Genomic DNA, 20,902 nt, shown 5'->3' on the forward strand with positions numbered 1-20,902 from the left:
AAGCTGTTTTACTGTATTTTAGATCAACCCAGTTGACCCAGCAACCTTCCTGTGAGGAACTTATTCCCAAAGAATGACAACACAACGAACTTTTATTATGTTCGTGAAGCCAAAAAACCCAACATGGAAGTGCACTCACCCACAATTACATATATGAGCAAACATTGTGCAAGGGGTAAGTTCTCCCACCGAAGGTTGACTGCTTTTACTGCGAGTTAAGACCGTGCTGGCTGGGAATTATGGGAGATGCATTCCCAATGGAACTGGAAAGCTCCAGCTGGGAAGGCTAGTTCAAACTGAAGAGGACAAGACAAGAAAGGGCTGCAATCTAAAAGCATTATTTAGCCAAGTAAGGATTGTCTCATGAACTTTTGATTCTCTGCTGCTTCAGAATGCAAGATGACACCTGACGGTTTAAGATACAGGAATGAAGTTACATTTAAAGAAAATTGTCTGGAATCGTTTCCCTGGGAGCCGTTTAGTTGAAGAGGACTTTCCTGAGAAGGAGCTTTTCAGGGTGACCAGCGGCTGTTCTGTTCTTCTGGATTGCTTGTAGCAATGGGTGGCTGAATTAGATAGCCATTAAGGGTGGAGGGATATCATCATCATCATCAAGAGCTTTTCTATTGCAGGAAAAAGGAGAAGATGCACTAGAGCAGCTGATATTCCTTGATCATTGGTCGGTCACCAGCGGCTCTGGAGCTGCATGTGGCTCTTTCATCCCTCTGCTGCAGCTCCCTGTCACTGGTCGGCGCCACAATTTTGAGAGGAGCTTCCAGTTAAGTAAGGGGAAAGCATGGCACGCCAGGAGGAAACTCTATGATAAGGGGCAGGGTTTCCAGTTGGCTCCACAATTGATAGGGCTTTTGATTAGGACAGGTAGAGGAAAAAGGACACTGTGCTAGGAGACTCCATGGTGGGGGAACCAGATTTCCGGTTGGCAGAGAAAAAAGGATGCCGTGCTAGGAGGAGACTCTATGGTGGGGGAACCGGACTTCTGGTTGTCTCCAGAATTGAACAGGGGGCTTCCAGTTAGGACCTTTGTGGCTCTTTTGAGAATTAAGGTTGCTAACCCATGTCCTCCATCAACAAAATCGATCAGACTCTTCTCCTTTCTATGACATTCTTCCTGAGAGTCAATGGACATGTCTCCCATGCGTCCCACTTGCCTTGTAGCAAAGGCCAGGCTGTGACCTCTTTCATCCTAGCAGGCTCAGGATATCAGTCAGTGACAGGTGATGTCCGAAGACGTCTCCGTGGTCATGTGGCCGGCAGGACTAAACGCCTTCCAAGGTGCACAGAACACTGTTACCTTCCCACGAAAGGTGGTCCCTATTTTTCTACTTGCATTTTTTTAATGTGCTTTCGAACTGCTAGGCTGGCAGAAGCTGGGACAAGGAACGGGAGCTCACTCTGTTATGCGGGGCTAGGGATTCGAACTGCTGACCTTTCTGATCGACAAGCTCAGCGTCTTAGCCCCTGAGCCACCACGCTCCTATCCAGCAATAGAAGAGGCCAAATCTGAGGTCCAAAAGTGACTGCCACTAGACACAAGATCCTTTAGGGAAGGAGAAGCAATGGAGCTTTTTCTTCCTTGGCCCATAGAGAGGGCCAAGCTAGAATTCAGTTGTCCCCAAAGTGTTTTTTTTTCAAGAGGCAACTGGACTTTCTGTTTTTTCTTTGAAGACTTTTAGCTTCTCATCCCAGAAGCTTCTTCAACTCTGATGGCTGAGAATTTCCATAGACCTCTAGATTTTCAATCAATCAATCACCACATTATAAAAAAGATGTTGAGACTTTAGAAAGAGTGCAGAGAAGAGCAACCAGGATGATTAGGGGACTGGATGCTCAAACACATGATGGATGGTTGCAGGAACTGGACCTGGCTAGTCTAGTGAAGAGAAGGACCAGGGGAGACAGGATAGCAGTCTTCCAATATTTGAGGGGCTGCCACAGAGAGGAGGAAGGGGTCAAGCTATTTTCTAAAGCACCTGAAGGCCAGACAAGGAATAATGGATGGAAACTGAACAAGGAGAGATTCAACCTGGAAATAAGGAGAACCTTTCTGACAGTGAGAACAATCAATCCATGGAACAGAAGTTGCCTTCAGAAGTTGTGGGAGCTTCATCCCTGGAGGCTTTCAAGAAGAGACTGGACTGCCATCTATCAGAAATGGTGTAGGGTCTCCTGCTTGGGGGGTTGGACTAGATGATCTACAAGGTCCCTTCCAACTCTGATTATCTGTTAACATGTTAAGAATAGAGCTGGAAGGGATCTTGGAGGTCTTCTAGTCCAGCCCACTGCTGAAGCAGGAGACCCCACACCATTTCAGATAAATCATTGTCCAATCTCTACTGAAAAATCTTCACCCACAATTTCTGGAGGCAAGTTGTTCCACTGAGTTTAGATTATTTCCAGAGGGCATCTCATGGGACTTAGAATCCCATCCCTAATGTGCAGATGGCTTTCTAGGAATGGAAATGGGGCTTCTAAAGAATTAGTGGATGTGGGTGTGGACCTTATAGAATAATACGAAACCACTCCTAAAAGGGGTTTGAGGTTGGGAAAGTGCTGGCTGGGGAATTCTGGAAAACCCATCAGTCCTAAAGTGGCCAAGAGAATTCACAAAGGATGAGGAAGAATCTGGGAGATGCCACCAAGGAAGAAGTCCACAACCCAGGGTTGCTCCTCTGCTGAACTCAGGAGTGACACCAGTAATGAATTCAGCTTTTGGGAGTGGTGCAAAAAAAAAAAAAAGAGGGGGAAGGGAGGGAGAGGGAGAAGGGGGGAGAGAGAAAGAGAGGGAGAGAGAGAAAGAGACGGAGAGAAAGAGAGGGGAGAGAAAGAGAGAAAAAGACGGGGAGAGAGAGAGGGAGGGAGAGAAATAAAGAGGGGGGGGCTTTCCTTGCGCGGAAAGTTTTGCGCCATAACTGCGCCCCGAAAAGTTGGAGAAGAGTCCCCGTGTCCCCCCCCCGCCCCGACAAGCTAAGCGGCCCGTGCGGGTTCGAGCCCCGAAGGCACCCCTGGGACGATGCCCCCCGACCCGATTGTGTTCAAGGTTGCCCCGCCAGAAGAGGGCTGAACTTGGACCGCGTGGGAAGAGGGGGGCGCCCTTTTTATTTTTATTTGATCGATCGATTGATTTGTTTGGATTTGATTTGCACTGAAAAGGGCCCGTTGGGGGTTTTCTGGTCTTGGGAATCCCACCGGGGCGAAGTCGAAGCCAAACTCGGGAATTTTAAGGCAAAGGAGCTCAGCCGGGGGTGCGGGGGAAAGAGGAGAGAGGGGGCAGAGACAAAGAGAGGGAGAGAAAGAGAGAGAGGGAGAGAAAGACAGAGAAAGAGAGGGGCAGAGAGAGGGGGAAAGGGAGAGAGAGAGAGTACGGTAGTGGAGTCTCCTGCTTGGGCGAGGGGTTGGACTAGATGACCTCCAAGGTCCCTTCCAACTCGGCTCCTCTATAACCTAATCTAAAAGCAGCGGATCGAGGCCAGACGGCCGAGGGGCGCGTTTGGCCACCCTCTTCTTCCTCGGGGGTCGCCGTGCCAGGAGGATCCCGACTCCGGAGCGGGGGACTCTGGCATCCCGGCGTCGTCGTCGTCTAGCCTCATCGTGGGCTCTGCCTGCCTTCCTCCTTTCTTCCCTTTCTCCCACCTCTCTCCGCCGCCCGAGCGTTTAACCCGGCTGGTGGGCTCGTCGGACGCCCCCCCCCCTCTTTAAGCCGCTCCGTTTCCCGCTTGCCAATAGCAGATTATATATATATATATATATATATAGGAAAGAGAGAGGGGGGGGGGGGAAAGGAGCCGGAACGGGGAGGGACCTCGGCTGTCAGCGCCCATGCAGATTAACCTTTCAATTAGCTCCTCTTATCAAGTCCCGGCTGGCTCGGAGGCTCCGCTCCTGGCGGGGTGGAGGAGGAGGAGGAGGCCGGTGGAGCATCCCAGGAAAGAAGGAGAAGGTTTGCCGAGGGGCCAGGTGGGGTGGTTGGTTTTTTTGGGGAGGGGAGGGGGACTCGGGTGGGCAGCAGCGGGCAAGAAGGGGAAGGCGAGGTCCCCTCACCCATCACCACCCTTCCTCCTCCTCCCTTCCCTCCCTCCCCCCGCGCACGGCTTTGGGGCATCTTCCACGGGGGGCCGATGACCGCCCACGGGGGTGGTGGTGGGTGGAAGCGGCGGGACGGGTCTCCCATTGTGTGCGGAGGCGGGCGGGCGGGCGGGCAGGCTGAGTAAACCAACCGGGAGCCCCCCCGCCCCCAACTCACCCCCTTCCTCCCCGTTTGCTGCCTTCCAACCCGGGAAGGGAAGGGAAGGGAAGGGGAGGCTGCTTGCAATTTTGCAAAATCCGCTCTTTTGGGGACTCCGGGCTTGCGGGGCTCCCGGGTGCAGCTCGCGATTTTCCTGGAGGAAAATGCCTTGGAGCCGAGGCCAATGGGCTCCCTTCCACCACCTCCTCCACGGCATCGGCGGGTGGGAGAGAAGCCGCAGCCAAGAGGTCAGGGCGGACGGAGCCGCTTCCACGCGGGGCCGGAGGGCGCGGGTGGGGTGGGTGGCGTCGCTGGCCTTGCAAAGAGCTCCCCCCCTCCTCCCTCTCTCTCCCCGGTTTCTCCCTCCGGGCTGAGGCTCCTCGCGGGGAATGGGGAGTGGGTGGGACACGCGTGGGGTCTTGGTTCTGGAGCCGGGGAGGCCCCTGCACGTGTCCGGGGTTTTGCATGCCCGGGGAGGGGGGGGGGGCGGCGGCGGCTTCTTTTGGCATGCACCCTGCTGCACGCACATGGATACACACGCACACGCGTGTGTGTGCGTGTGCAACGGGAGAGCGCTCCCCACTCCACCCCACCTTCTCCCCAATCTCGCCCGACCGGACGGGGTTGGGGAAGAGAGCGAGCGCCCCGGGGCACGTGGCGAGTGAAACTCAGAGACGACTTTCGGGGCCGCTTTATTAACGTGTGTCGCGCGCCCGCCCGCGAAACAAACTTCCTCGGCGGGAGGGTGAGGTAAGGGTGGTGGTGATTGGGGGTGGGGAATAACACTCGATTGACACTTCGGGAGCCTATCTGGAGGCGAGGCTCGTCCCTTCCCCCCCCCCCACCCTCTTGTATTGTTTTTCCAGATGTAATCGCCCGCCAATGAGGGTGGAGGGTGGTGACGCTGGGCTTGTCACGGCTTTGCCAGGAGAGGGTTGGGGAGGCGGGGAGGAGCGTAATTGACGCCTCTCGCCCTTCCAATAGTTTGGTCGTGGTGTGCGTGTGGCAGAACGGAATGGCTGGTAGCGAGGGGACGGGCAGGTCGTTTGACCTATCGGTGCGGCTGCCTAATCGGGAGGCGGGATGAAAGCGCCCGGTTTGGGCTTTCATCCAATGTCGCGTCTTGAGAGGAAGAAAGAAAATGGCGGCGTGGGTTGCCGTGGTGGGCAGGGTCGCGCAGTACCTGGCGCCGCTGCTGCTGTCAGAGAGGAATGGGCCGCGAGCGCCCCCCGCCGTTGAAGCCATGTGGCGGGAGCCGGTGGCCGGTGTTTGCTCCGGGGAGCATGGCTCTTCCGCCACCTGCGGTGCCAGGTGTAGCTCTGCCGTGATTTACAGCCACCTTTTTGCGCCGTGGCACTTTAAGATGGGTGGACTTCAACTCCCAGAATTCCTTAGGCAGCTTGGCTAGCTGGAGAATTCTGGGAGTTGAAGTCCACCCATCTTACAAAGCTGCCAAGGATCCTTTAGAGATCTTTGGAGACTAATTTTAAAAGCTAAAAGTTGCACGTGTTTCTCAAAAGGCCATATCCTCCCTGGACCTCTTCCAGAATTTTCTTTTTCTTTTTGCAACCTTTTGGGCTACCCTGTGTGAATTGACATGGCCAGCTTTAGCTTTTCAAGATGGGCAAAATGCTGAGTTGCTCTTCCTCAAATGAAGCTGACTCCTGTTTTAGTTTTTATACAAAAATAACAAATAAAACCATCTTCTGATTCTACAGTGTGTCGGTTGGGTACATATATCTTTGTGTGCATAATGATATTATCATACATTTCTTATTTATATTTATAATATTCTAATCAACATTTTGTATCATATTGTTTGACTATTATATTATCATTAACATTATAGTTATCTTTCAAAAATATAATCCATCCTTACTAAGTTATATTCATTCTCTTATCTTTTCAAAATCAATCTGTTATGTTATTGCTATTACCACATATTTCAGTTTGTCATTCTTCGGTTGAACTATTCATAAAATAAGTTCCAAATCTTATACTCCTGCTTATCCCATCCAGGTCTTTCCTTGGTCACGATAGGGAAGAACTTTGTTTCTGTGATCTCCTGGTGGTCTCCTGCCCAAAGTCTTAAATCTTCCCGCTTTAGACTTTCTAAGAGCAAACAAAGTTTGGCTTGGTTGCAACCGCTGGGTCTGCATGAATAAAATCCAAAATACAAAAGCTTTGAGCTTCATATCTTGAGGGTCCAAGGAGGTTTGTCTTCTCCCAGTTAGGAGGGCTTGAACCATCCGTTGAAAGGAGCTCAAACAGGGTCAACTGTTGCCCTCTGAAAAAGGCCCGCCACAAATGAAAATCAAGGTAGTCTTCAAGTTGAGGCCCATTCTTGAGTTCATGAATATGTTCCCTCGTTTCCAACTTACTTTCTCATCCATTAAAGTCTACAAATGTGAGCAGAAAAAAATCGGGAGCCTTCCACTGATATCTGTGTCTCTAGAGCAGGGGTCACCAGCTTTTGGACTTCAGGGACCACCAAACTCATAATTTTAAATCCCAGAGACCCTGGGAAAATCCCCAAAAATGTCTGCAGGAAAATTTCCCACCCTGTTTTCCTACTGATCGATCATTCTTTATTTGGTATAGCAGGATACCGTCTCCAGTTTCGTTCTTAGGAGAGAGAGAGAGAGAAGGAAAACAGCAGAACAGCAGAAGTCTTTCTTTCTCTCCCCCAAACTCCGCTAGAAATGAGTCTTTGCCGGTGCAGCCTCTTGGAGCAGGATGACTAGCAGGGTCCCAAAGACTCATTTCTGGCAGAGTTTGGGGGAGAGAAAGACAGACTTTTACTGCTTTCCTCGCATGAAGCCAAAAGCAGAAGAGGAAAGAAGCAGCCCAGTGGCCAGGCCAGGCATGTGGGGCGACTGGGGCAAGTTTCCCCCCACCGCTCTTTCCCCCCTCCCCTCATTACCTTGTGTTGTTCACAATACAAGTGATGCAAGCCTTGTGTTCCCATGGGCCACGAGAGCGGTGCAGCCTTGTGTTTCCACACAGCCTGGATTAATTGCTTTGGGGGTGACATTTCTCTGCGGACCAGCAACATTTTCTCGTGGACCCTGGCCCACTGGTTGGTGACCACTGCTCTAGAGAGTCTTCTGTAACTGAACAGCGACTTAGGATCATAGAGCACATACAAATAGTTCTTGTTTAGAGACTGCTTCTTACAGTGGCCATTCAAAGTTACAACAGTGATGAAAAAGTGACTTTGCGACCAATCCTTGCCTTTATGACCTTCCCAGGTCTGTAAAGCAAATGAAAGCTGCAGTAAATGCAAGCACAGTTGACTTGGCGACTGCTTTGCTTAATGACTAAGGTCCTAGTCCCAGTTTTGTTTGCTAAATGAGGACTTGTCTGTATTTTGTTTGAGCTGAAAGCTTCCTGCAGCCTTTCGGTGCATTGCTAAGGATTATGGTAACTTTGGCACAAGCTTTTTGTGGACTTCAAAATTAAAGAGTTCTCCTTCATATTGTTTTCAATCCCATCAATTGTGATTTAGTCACAGACCATACTTAAGCAAACTGTGGCTTATTCATCATCAGAATAATAGAATGACAGAAGAAGCTTAAGCCCATTGCATATTTATTTATTAATCAAATTTATATAACTGACCATCTCACAAGAAGTGACTGCTCAGTGTATAAGAATACAACAATACTGTGAAAGCCACAGCTTTATGGCTTGTGTTTTAGCATGATCTGTGATATAATGCATCAGTTCTGCTAATGTAAACTTTAGGTGACAACTTGAGATTAAGCAAACAGTGGTTTATATGTGAATCTAGCTAGCCCATGGAAGAGTCCATGATCAGATGTTGGAAGCGTGAATGTTGTAGTCGCCTGGTGGTGAGATGGGCAGTAAATAAATTTAATTATTATTAGTAATAAAATTATAATTAATTTAATTGGGAAACTCTTCACTGGAAATGGTACAAAAGTTCTACCATGGTGTCAAAATACTTGCAATTTATTTCTTGATGCTATTGCTACATGTAGCAAATCATTGGCAAACGTTTTTCATCTCCTTTTTGAAAAAAAGTAATTTGAGATGTAAAGAGATACTTTGTGGCTGGGGAAGCAAAGGTTAAAACAACACCCCACTGGTCTAGCAAGAATCTGCTGTATGTGTCTTTTTATAATGAGCGTAAAGAAATGGAATGCAAAGGTTTTTTTAAAAAAAGTTTTAGAATTGGAAGTGTTATTATTTTAAACAAAAACCGATAATAAAGTAGGTATCCGTGAAAATAATGGTTATGGTTTTCCCTACAGTTAATGTGAAATAATCGATGGCACTGAGAGAAGTGTGGGAGCGGATGATGCGTATCTAATCCAGTCCTTATTCTTGGTTTTTCTCCCACGATGAAGTCATGCACAGAAGAGAGAAAGTGGATAGGAAGAACTTCTTACTGCGCCCTCGGAAAAGTAATTATTTCTTTTCGCAGCATGTATTAAATTGCACAATGTTCTACTATAGGTTACATGATTTATAGAGCATTAAAAGGTGATTTAATAAATTAATGGAGAACATAACCGTTTTATCCGTATTATCCCCAGAAGAGAAACGCTACACCCCTTCTCCTCTTCTCCTCTTGCTTGGAGAATCCTGGTGGGAGCATGAAATTGCTCCTAGGCCCTGGGGAACAAAGTGCTCGACTCTAGAAGCCTTTTTAACTTGACGGAGCTGGGCTTTTATTTCTTAGAGTAGGATTTTCCTCTCTTACTGCTCCAACTTTTCACAAACTGCCTCAGAAGATTTCTTCATGAAAGATTTGAGTCGCCCCTTGTAGCCGAAGGAAGCTCCACGTCAGAAGGATTCAGGCAGGCAGGTGCCAATCATTGGTGGTATGTTACTGGTTTGTGCCGGTTCTACTGAACCGGTTGTAAAAAAAAAAAAAAAAGCCAACGATCAGCTGAGAGAAGAAAACAAAATCCTCCGACAAACAGCTGAGAGGAAAAAGAGGAGAAAAGCGCAGGATTGGCCTTCCCACCCACCCCACCAAGCCACGCCCACCAAACCACGCCCACCAAACCACGCCCACCAAACCAGCGGTAAAACAAGTTGAATCCCACCACTGGTGCCAAAGCAAGTAGCCCTCGTTGTACAACCACAATTGAGTCCAGGATTTCTGTCCTTAAGTGAGACATTTGTTAAAGGAGATTTTCTCCATTTCATGACATTTCCTGTTAAGGGAATCACTTTCAGTGGATAAGTTAGTAACTCGGTGGTTAAGGGAATCTGGGTTTCCCACTGACGGACGGTGCTTGTCCGAAGGTCGCAAAAAGGGGATCACGTAACCTAGGACGCTGCAACAGTCATAAGTATGAACCCGTTGTCAAGCATCTGAATTTTGATCCCACGATCATGGGTTGCAAAGGTTGGAATTGTGAAAAACACAGTTGTAGGTCACTTTTTTCAGTTACCGTTGTAACTTTGAACAATCACTAAATGAGCCATTGTAAATCGAGGACTGCCTGTATTGAAATGCACCTTACTTTTTGTGATACAGATAGTCCTTGTTTAATGACTGTTCGAAGTTACCAGGGCATTGAAAAAAGCGACGGCCCCTTTTCCTACTTAACGTTCATTGCAGCGTCCCCCCCTGGTCACACGTGATTGAAATCCAGGTGCTTGACATCTGGTCCATATTTATGATGGTTGCAACCTCTTGCAACCTTTTTGACAAGCAGGATTCATTTCCAACACCCGTGATGCTAAGCTAACAATTGGAGGGATTCATTTAACAAGTGGGGCAAATCTGTCTTGCTTAGCAACATAATTTGAGGGCTCGATTCTGGTCATTAAGTCGAGGGTTACCTGTATCGTTTGATGTGAAGAGAAAAGGAATCCTTGTGGACTGTAGAAATGTGGTTCTGGGTGAGAGTAACAGTAGTCAATCTTGCTCAAAAGTTGCCATGATTAAACACTCTTGCCTGCTTGGTAGTCCAGCATAGGGATTATTGACACGGTGCCCCAGTTCTTTTAAATCTCTGTCTTGTCCCTTTGAATTTTATAGGGACTTTGCAAAATTCAAGGCATTTCCAATCAAATAGCAAATTGCTCTCCTAGACTGAGATGATGAGTACATTTTTGGCATTAATCCTCCTCCTTCTCCAACTCTCTCTCATTCTCTCTCTCCCTCTCTCCCTCTCTCTCTCCATCTCCATCTCTCTCTCTCCCCTCTCCCTCTTTCTCTAATTCTCTCTCTCTCCACCTCTCTCTCTCCATCTCTCCCTCTCCCTCTCATTCTCTCTCCCTCTCTCTCTCTTCCTCTCCCCCCCCATCTCTCTCACTCTTGATGCATTTGAACCATACTATAACATAAGTGATGATGAGATTAGTAATGATTGTATCCACAACCTTCAGGCAAGGATATTTTGCTTTTAATGGAGCTGGTTACATGGAGAAGTCTAGTATCTTCCAGCTTCATTACATGTCCACGCCCAATAAGACTGCAGAGGCAGAGTGCTTAGAACATGGTGAGATTTAAAAAAAATGGATTTGGGGATGTTGAAAAACTGGTGGTTGACGTATCTAGTTCCTGGGGTTTATTTCAACTTGGGGTTTGGCATATATAACATTGGCTGATATTCTATCTTCTGGAAGACTGAACTACCATCCAATGTGAATTTTGGAGTTAAATTCTAAGAAGCACGTAACTTTTTTTCCCCCAGTCCAGCTGGTGCTTCGGAATATTAGCTAACAACGAATGCATTGGTCAAAAGAGGTGTAGCTTTTGAAATAAAGTGGGAGGTATCTACATTCTTAAATGACGAACTGAGTTTTGCTGCGAATGAAACTTAACTTGCTTTCTAAAAATACTCTTTAGAATTGATGAAGACCTGAAAAGATTTGTACCGACCAGAGAGAAAAGTCACCAAGGGGTAGAGATGTATTCCATCTGGTGTAAGAATACAACTCCACTCTCCTTCGTTGGTTGATGAAGGCTTTGCTTACAAGATCATGCCCGATATTCCTCACAATCTTTGTATCTGAGGGATGACTTCTCCAGATGGTGGTACCGGAAGGTAAAATGTGAAGACGTAGGAGCAGGATCATTGGTAGGAAGAGGAACTCTTCTGGGTAACTCTTCTGGGTGGAAGGTTATTGGTCAACCATGGTAAAGCTTGCCAACCCACTTTACACAGAGTGGATTCTTGAAGCTATACACAAAGTCAAAAGGCAGAAGCAGAGGCCCTCCGAGGAGAGGATTTGCCACGCCGTTTGTGCATCCCACGGCTTAGACAAGAAGACCATCTCCGAACAGCTGGAGCTGAGCGTCCAAGATGGCTCGGTTCTCAAAGTTACCAACAAAGGCCTTGCTTCCTATAAGGACCCGGATAATCCTGGGCGTTTTTCATCTCTTAAAATGGACGACATCTCGAAACCCTCGAAAGGATCTAAGGGAAGCTGTCACGAGCTTCAGAACGTGGATTGGAATAAGCTCCTGCGAAGAGCCATCGAAGGGCTTCAGGAACCCAATGGATCTTCCCTCAGAAACATAGAGAAATACCTAAGAAGTCAACATGATCTTGCAGGTATCTTCAACAACCCCGTCTTTCAGCGGAGGCTGCGCCTGGGAGCCAAACGTGCCGTCAATAATGGGAGATTATTGAAAGAAGGACCTCAGTACAGGGTGAACCAAGGTAGCTCGGAAAGCCGAGGGACATACAAATACGGTTCATTTCCAGCCTCCCTCCCGCCTGTCAGCCTTTTGCCTCATGAAAAGGACCAGGTGAGTGGACCAGATAGTTTCAAAAGAGCTCTTGGTGTGCTTTTTGTTGGGATGCTTGTTTTCTTTTCTTTTTTTTAATTGTTAAAACTTTTTTCTTCAATATCATTGGACACACGTGGTGCATAAACATTTGATTTGATTAACCACATTGAGAGAAATATTTAAGTGCAATGGTTGCAGAATTTTTCCAAGTGTCTTGTGCAGTGGTGGGATTCAGATCTTTTTTACAACTGGTTCTGTGGGCGTGGATTGGTGGGCGTGGATTGGTGGGCCTGGCAGGGGAAGGATACTGTAAAAACTCCATTCCCTCCCCACGAACCTGCTTTCCAGCTCCCTTCTCCTGTGCAGGGCAACCAAAGAAGACCCAGCCAATCAGCTGGGACTCGGGAATAGATGGGGTTGGCAGGGCCAGTCAGAGGTGGCATTGGCCAGTTCTCCAAACTAGTCAAAATTTCAGCTACCAGTTCTTCAGAACCGGTCAGAACCTGCTGAACACCACCTCTGGTCTAGTGGTTTCAAGATGCCTTAAAATCTCACGTCCTTTGAGAGTGTAAAAATATTTCAATATCTATTCTCCTTTCTCAAAATAAAATATGTGGATATGAGGACTATCCATCCAACTACTGCAGGGGTGTCAAACTCAAGGCCTACGGGCTGGATCTGGCCCACCGGAGTGCTTAGATCTGGCCCATGGGACCACCCTGGAAACAGCAAAGGATTGGCCCTGCTGTGCTTCTGCCAGCAAAAAAGGAGCTCCGTTTTCAGCAGCAACGGCTTCCTGCAGCCCTCTGCTGGTGAAAATGGAGCTCGGGGAGGCTGTGTGCGGCCCACACAGGCTCCATTTTCGGCAGCAACACCCTCCTGCAATGGATCCCCCCCCACAGCTCCACCCAGTGTCAGGACTCCAACCAATCCACCCCAATTCAATCATTTATTTATTAGAAGTGGCCACGTTAGCTGGATGAAGCCGATACTAAAATACATCATACATTTCCCCGTTGACCGTGGTCTTTCCCCCACCCCCTGGATGTATATTCTCCAATGGGACATATCCATAACCAAGAGTCATCAATCAGGCTCTCCAGTAATATTCTTGAGCTCCAACAACTTTGGGCTGCCAGGGCGATCATCTAGTGCAATTAAGGAATGCACTGTTTTTCCACCACTCCCTTTTTCTGGCAGCTAAAAAGACCAAAGGGCTATCTTTTTAGTTGACACCCAGGCTACCACAGGTGCCCCTAACACAAGTGATGCCGAGCTGGCCACGCCCACCCCAGCCCCCCAAGGTCCAACACAACCCTGACGCGGCCTTCCATGAAATTGAGTTTGGCACCCCTGAGCTAATGCAACCGAAAGAGAGTCGCTACTTAGAAGCCCATAAGTGTAAAAAAGCATTGCTGGTTATGTGGTGCCATTTCTGTTCGCAGGGTCAGATATTGGGCTTAGATTTGTTCATTTTTAAAAAAGAATATGCATTTTAAATTTGAATGACTGGTATTAAGAAATGGAAGAATAAATAATACGATTTTTAATCTTTTGAAATGTTGAGGACTATTATGATCAATCGGTCTACCTTCTCCGGATCACCTCTTCCTGTTTTCTGCAGCATGAAACTTGTTTCCTGCTGTGCAATTTAATAGGATTCCGAATCTCTTTATTGTCAGTCAATTTTGCTATTTTGGTTGCTGTGGATAAGGTGCACTGGAGTAAAGAAGCAGTGCATGGAAGACATGCTTAATGGAAATCATTATTGGACCTCTTCCGTGATCTTTTGTGTGGCTTGCCAGTTGTTAACCATCAAAGGAATGGAGGTTTTCTTATTCCATTTCTTTGCTGGATAGATTGGCTTTTCTCCATTCGTCTCAAATTGACTGCTTGGGTCACCAGGGCTCCCTGACTCATTAATTGAAATCTGCCCTTGTCATCTGAATGCAAATGATTCTGATCCAAACCTTGTTCCAAGTAAACAAACACCAAACAGAGATAAAAGCAAAACCTTTTAATGCTTCTCTGCGAATTACGTTAATTCACGGTTAAAAGGCTGTTTCAGACTAATTGTTTCTGATAAGAACGAGCCTTGCCAAGGTTGTGCAAGGCTGCCAAGAACACTAGATGAAGTTACTAAGAAATATTCCAAACAAAAAGTCTTCCAACACAAACCAAGAGAGTCCGAACTTCCACAAGGCTTGAAGTGCAAGAACTTCTTTGCTTCCTGCAAAGAACTCCGGTTTCTCAGCTGGCTTTTATCTCTTAAGGGAGGGGCCATTACCTTGCAGCCTTACTCCCATGCTGCTGCAGCTGCTCTTTCCTTCAAGTGGCTCTGCGTGCACTGGGCACAGGCTCCTCGGGGGCCTCTTCATCACTGCTGCCAGCCTCCACAATCTCCGAAGGCAGCATTCCACTCCCTGATGGTCCTGGCCCCATCCTTGCATTACATGCAGGCCCCTCATCTGAGTCCTCGCTCTCCAAGACCTCAGCCATCCACACTTGCTGCCGGCAAACCACAACAGCTACTGCAGGGTATTACCACCCATCCTTACCGGCATTGTACAGTTTCACAACTGAACCCAAAATACAAGTACCGTATCTTCTCAAAATTTGGGGTTATCCACCCCAAATGTGGACTGTGAGCACTACATTTAGTTGTTCGTGTTAATTGTTCAGTCACAGGGTTTTCAAATGGTTCGGCAAGCGTGATTTTACCTAGTTTGATTATTTTAATACGTTCCCAAATGCAGATAGAATGCAGGCAGGCTTCTGAAAACGGAACAGGGAATGTTAGGGATATAAGAATATTTACACAGTTTCCCCCAAAATATGACATACCCTGAAAGTAAGTCCTAGCTTGATTTTTTACACGCGTGCCCAATATAAGCCCTACCCCCCAAAATAAGCCCTAATTAAGATCCCGCCCATGCCAGAGTGGACAAATAAAAATTAAGCTAGGGTGAGGATGGGGGGGTGGAGCTTCCTACTACTTACCTTTGGACAGTTGTAACCAGGCCTTGCACAACCCGACACCTGCCTTGCCGGCCCGTTTCTTCTGCAACCGGCAAAGGCTGGCAAGGCTTTCCTGAAGGCCTCTGTAGTTGATAAGAAAGCTCCGGATCGATCAGAGCTCTGTTATCGGCTGCAGGGGCCTTCAAGAACTCTTTGCTTGGTCGTTCTTGAAGGCCTCTGACAGTGAAAAGGAGGCCGGGGGCAACGTGAGCAAGTGAGGTTAGTCAGTTGAGGGCATCCCTCGAAAATAAGACCTGGTGCCTTTTTTGGTGGCAAAAAAAATAAAAAATAAGACAGGGTCTTATTTTAGGGAAAACACATTATTCACTTATTGAAGTGGAAATGCTTCAATTAATAAAAAGAGAAAGGGAGGAGGTCAATGTTGCATTCGCACTTCTGGTGCTGACTGCTTGGTAACTTTATCTGAGTGTGAAATTTCATGGCTCAAAAATCCTCTTGGCTTCTCTCCCCAAGATCAAACAATCGTACTGCCTCCTTTGATCTTCAGAATGCCTGCTAAATTCTTGGGCCAATTCAGCATTTGGATTTATTGGTTAGTCATGAGAGCCTATGTGCATCTGCTGGTGATGCCTGCAAATTCTAAATGAGAACTGGGATGGCTTTGCCTTCCGAAGTGCTCCTTATAAGGGCCTGACCATGCTTCAGTAGATGCCTTAATATCACACACCTTATTGAAACTATGATCTGGAAACGAGAGCCATCTCAGCTCCTTCGAATAATTTTACTGCACATATGCTACAAAAAAGGAAGGATTTAGGATTTTCTGTTACTTGTGTCATTATAGTAAAGACACTAGTATTTGTTGTAGAAATAAAAGTTAGTTGTCATATAGAAATGTTGTAGGAATATAGGCAGTCCTCAACTTATGACCACAATTAAGCCCAACATTTTATATTGCTAAATGAGAAATTTATTAAGTGGGTTTTGTCCCCATGTTACAACTTTTCTTGCCACCTTTGTGAAGTGAATCGCTGTGGTTGTTCAATTAGTAACCTGGTTGTTAAGTGAACCTGGTTTCCCCCATTGACTTTGGTTGTCAGAAGGTTGCAAAAGTGGATCGAATGAGCCCGGGATGCTGCAACCGTCATAAATGTGAGACAGTTGTCAAACATCCGAATGCAAATCACCTGACCCTGGGGATGCCACAATGGCCGTAAGTGTGGAAAACGATCATAAGTCGCTATTTTCAGCACGGTTGTAAGTTCAAACACTCACTAAGTGAACTGTTGTAAGTCGAGGACTACCTGTAACCGAGGGTGCAATTCAACTGGTGTAACAACCGGTTTGGTAAGCACGTGCTTTGCTACTGACTTTCTCCAGCAATGTGCTGTGCCGCGCCAAAGCTGAGCTTGAAAACCAGGATATAAAGCACAGACTAGAGCCAGGGCCAGCGGGTGGGCCCAACGGCTGATCGTTGGAGCAAACCAGTTTACGTATTAAACTTACATTCCATTGTTTATCCTGGAATATCAGACTGCATACATAGTGCTTCCTCTCTTCATATTTTCTCATAGCAACAACCACCATTCTGTGGGGTGAGAAAAAGAAGGTCTGATCCAAAATTACCGAGTGTGTTTGTGAGACTGAGGACAAAGGAAGACCTGGATGTCTCCAGGGTTACTCTAGCATCTTCTACATCAGGGCTCTTCTGGGAGTTGAAGTCCACAAGTCTTAAAGTTGACATGGTTGGAGACCCCTGTTCTACATCCCCCTAGCTTTCAGAAGCCACTGGGGCTCGTGGCTGAAGTGCTGGTGATTTTAACTTCCACTGACTGTGTAGCACCCACAGTCCTGGGTTTGCTTCGAATAACGACTTATTCATTTTTCAAAGATCTTGAAAGAGTCTTGCCTGGTCCCACTGGGACAAGAACACTGGCCAAATATTTCCTTTTTCTGCAGGCCTACTTCAGCCTTTCAAGCTGCAGCGATGGTTTCCATGAAGGTTTTGTCCCAAATGGGTCTTTGGCAATTCACTACAGCCAACTCACCATGGCTAACTCGCCACAGCCAACTTGGCACGGCCATCTTGCTGCAGGACAACAAGAGTTACATTAATATCAACACACCCACACCCACACTTATTATAAGGCTGCCAACTCTAAAACAAGTGCAATGGTGTTATGCTATCGGTTTGGACCGGTTTGACCGAACCGGTAGTAAAAAAAAGTCGCCCAAGATCAGCTGAGAGAATCGCATGCACAACCACTGAACCAATAGTGCAACAGGTAGGAATCCCATTGCTGAACAAGTGGTTTCTTAGTTGTACTCCCTAAATACAATACTATACAAAAACCAGAGGTCTGGAAGGAAGACAATTCTTGAAAGACAATGACACACATTCTAACCCAAAGCCTGGGAAAAGATCTACATTTTCACGGTCTTTTGAATCCAGAACCAGCTGAGAGACCTTTGAAGTGTGGTGAGGCTGGTGTTATTTGTTCCATACATTTTTTTAAAAAAATTCAGAGAATTGGTATTCTGGTTTCATCGTATTTATTAACTTCAGTTTTTCTTTCCAGTGGGATTCATCCCTTATTTCTCTTCTCTTTTCTTTCGCTCTTATTTTTAAAAGTATTAATTATTTCTTTCATGCCAGTAACTTGAACCTCTATTTTTCTCCCTCTTTTTTTTGTCTCTTTGTTCTTGATCTCAACTATCTTACATAAAATGAAATTAATCTTTTAAAGCTTGGCAGCTCATTCATCCTCCCTTATTGTCATTCTGAGCTCAGTTTGATGCTTTATCAGAATTACAGTTGCTGATCGGTCTCCAAGTATGGAAAAACCATGTCTGCTTTTGAAGCCTTTAAAAAAACTTCATTGGATGTTTAAGGATTTTTAAAAGTTAAACTATTTTTAAGAAGCTAGCACGAGGAGAAGAATTACATGCCCAGCCAGTGGGGGAAAATGTGCATGACCATCCATGGGGCTGTGCCTGTTTTAATCTACTCTGAGCACATCAATAATTGATTGGAACTAAGGTTTTAAAAAAAAGTGTTAGTCTCTTCTAATAAAAAATAATTGCAAATTAAAAATGTAAAACCAGTCAAACACAACCTACAAATAGTTAATTATAATAACTGGTGGAGTTTATGCATTGATTTCCATACATTTTCTAATGCAGTGGTGGAAAAATATCTTTAGCTGCTGATAAAAGGGAAATGCTTCCTCTGAGCCAGGTGTAACTTTTAGCCAATGGAGCAGACCAGGTGTTGAGTTGGTCATGTGCACTTATAATTCACTCTTACTCAGTCCAAAGGCATGCCCTGCTTTTGAATGTTTGGATGCCATAATAAATAATCTAGATTGCACACCTGTATGTTTTGTTTTATTCCAAGGATCTAAATCAGGAGTCCCCAAACTTGGCAACTTTAAGACTTGTGTACTTCAACTATGCTGGCTGGAGAATTCCAAGAGTTGAAGTCCACAAGTCTTAAAGTTGCCAAGTTTGGAGACCTCTGATCTAAATCTTTTCTTCAGTAGCAGAGTTGTCCCTCCCAAAGCCCATTCAAACTGAGTTTATGTCAGAGATAGGATTCAATTTCCACTTAACTCTCTTCGTTTCCTCTTTCACTGTATTCATTTTGTCTTTGCTACATTTGGAACCAAGCTGTTCTTCTTACACCAGTCCGCCAAACCCTCTGCCTCCTACCTGTAAGCATCCTCATTGTCATCCTGGATAAAGCCCACTATTGTTGTATCACCCACATACTTAAGAGTATCAAACCATGGGTATCAAACTGTCCACAACAGTCATGAGTCAACAGGGACCCATGTAGACTTGGGACACAACCCTGAAGAGAATCTGTGCTCATGAAAATGGTATTGCAATATTAGTCCCAATTCATACATATTGGGCGGCTTCTTCCTTTTCCTCTTCCTCTTCCTCCTCCTCTTCCTCTTCCACCTCTCCTCCTCCTTTGAGTTAAGCTTGATTCCTGGTGAGTTCACACCATGATGTCTGCTTGGCCACTATATTGGAATGATTTCCCCTCTTCCAGAGAATGTTTAAATGTCCTAGTATACAACCATTGATGGAGTATCTTCTAGATACTAATTACTTTCAACTTAGTTGGATAGGTGGAACCATCTTCTGTGTCTTTTTCTCAGTAGTTGTTTTCTCCTTATTTCTTCTTTTTAATTTGCCCCTTCTCCCCAATCTTGCCCGACCGGAGCCAAGATTGTTTTTTTTTCCTTACCTGTTTTTTTTTACCACCACTGCATTAGAAAATGTATGGAAATACATACTTACTTTCTTCTGATCATTTTTTAGGCATTTAGGCATAGAGCCATGGTGGCGGAGTGGTTAGAATGCAACACTGCAGGGCTAACTTACTGCCCACTGCCAGCAGTTCGATCCTGAGCGGCTCAAGGTTGACTCAGCCTTGCGTCCTTCCAAGGTCGGTAAAATGAGACTTTTGTGTCTTAAAGTGTACCTTTTCCCCCCTCCAGCATCCAATTTTGGTCTTTTGTCCTTTTTCCTTTCTCCATGACGGATCTGTGGCCAGACATGATCTGCTTCTTCTGAACAGAATTTTACAACACACTGTTTTGTTTTTTGTTTTATTTTAAAAAGTTGCATTGTAAAACATTCATTGTTCTAGGCTATGAAAGAGTTATAATTTTGATTCATGTTTTTAGAACATAAAGTTGTGTGTGTGTGTGTGTGTGTATTAAATTAGGCTAATTTAATTCCTGCAAGACTGTACTGAGAAAATCTCTTGTATCAGTAAGTTATGGCAATTAGTTGTCATTGGCAGAAAAGCAGAATGGATGCATCTGTTCATATAGATTGTTATCACAAGGGCTAAATGTATTAATTTCTGATCCTGGAAGCTAAATAGTGCTTTTCATCCGAAGCTATTGCTGTAAGATCTCAGTGTGTTGCTCTTAGTAATTTTGTCGCTCAAATCCAATTACAATGCAGTGTTGTTAAAATCTAGCTTGTCTTGGCTGCGGGGCGAAACATTTTAAGGTTTATCAAGGCTCACTTATACTCGTTGTAGATTATGTAGATTGTTTTAAAACTGATTGCTGTGATTCCAGAGTTCTTGGGGTGTATTATTTATTTTAAAGAATAACGGAATGGAGTGGATTGCTTTGAAGAGGTAAGACAACATTTCATTATTCTGTGGTATCACTGATGATCTCTGCAGAGCCATACTTATTCTGTATCTGCATAGTATAGAAAGATAAATAGCAATAGCCCTTAGACTTATATACCACTTCATAGTGCTTTCCAGCCCTCTCTAAGCGGTTTACAGAGTCAGCTTACTGCCCCCAACAATCTGGGTCCTCCTTTTACCGACCTTGGAAGGACGCAAGGCTGAGTCAACCTTGAGCCGCTCAGGATCGAACTGCTGGCAGTGGGCAGTAAGTTAGCCCTGCAGTGCTGCATTCTAACTACTGCGCCCCCATGGCTCTATGCCTAAATGCCTAAAAAAACGATCAGAAGAAAGTAAAGGTGGCGCATTCTCCCGTTTATTACAAAATCTTCTCGCTTCTTTCTCCGGTGGAAATCCCTAATGGTTTTGAAAAGATATACACCTGGGATGGCGAACCAATGGCGTGCATGCCGGAAATGGCACACAGAGCCATTTCTGCGGGCACGCGAGCCGTTGCCCGGAAGTGGATACTCTGAAGGCGTGTGCAGCCTTGCCAGCCAGGTGAGTGTCGGGTATCTGCTGCGCATGCGTGGGGGAGATGCGCACACGGGAGGCGTATGTGCATGCACAGGGGCGGGGCACATGGGGGGTGTGAATGCATGTGAAGAGGCTTGTCATACGAAGGGGGGGGGTCGCACGGGCATGTGTTGGGGGCAGGGGGGTCATGCGCCCATTGCATTATGGGTGCAGGCATGCATGTGCGTGCACACACACTTTAAGCACGCAATGAAAA

At 46.1% G+C, this 20,902-nt stretch overlaps 1 protein-coding gene across 5 annotated transcripts in view; it reads left to right on the forward strand.

Annotated features, from left to right (window-relative positions):
- Positions 1-3,698: 3,698 nt before the first annotated feature.
- The window catches only part of KAT6B (lysine acetyltransferase 6B), a 97,052-nt gene continuing 79,848 nt past the window's right edge, over positions 3,699-20,902 (forward strand). Inside the window, exons 1-3 of one of the 5 annotated variants that reach the window (XM_087963872.1) lie at positions 3,699-3,975; positions 8,521-8,673; positions 11,079-11,984. In XM_087963872.1, coding sequence (XP_087819998.1) covers positions 11,367-11,984 — 618 coding nt within the window. In that variant the 5' untranslated portion in view covers positions 3,699-3,975; positions 8,521-8,673; positions 11,079-11,366. Of the gene's footprint in view, positions 3,976-4,395; positions 4,492-8,520; positions 8,674-11,078; positions 11,985-20,902 lie in introns of those variants that run through there. The other 4 variants (XM_026674191.2, XM_087963874.1, XM_087963875.1 and 1 more) reach the window with 4 other exon arrangements.

Source organism: Notechis scutatus, chromosome 4 (genome assembly GCF_049901735.1).
Source record: "Notechis scutatus isolate UNSWTSFEM ecotype Mainland chromosome 4, rNotScu1.2, whole genome shotgun sequence".
Classification (NCBI taxonomy): Eukaryota; Metazoa; Chordata; class Lepidosauria; order Squamata; family Elapidae; genus Notechis; species Notechis scutatus.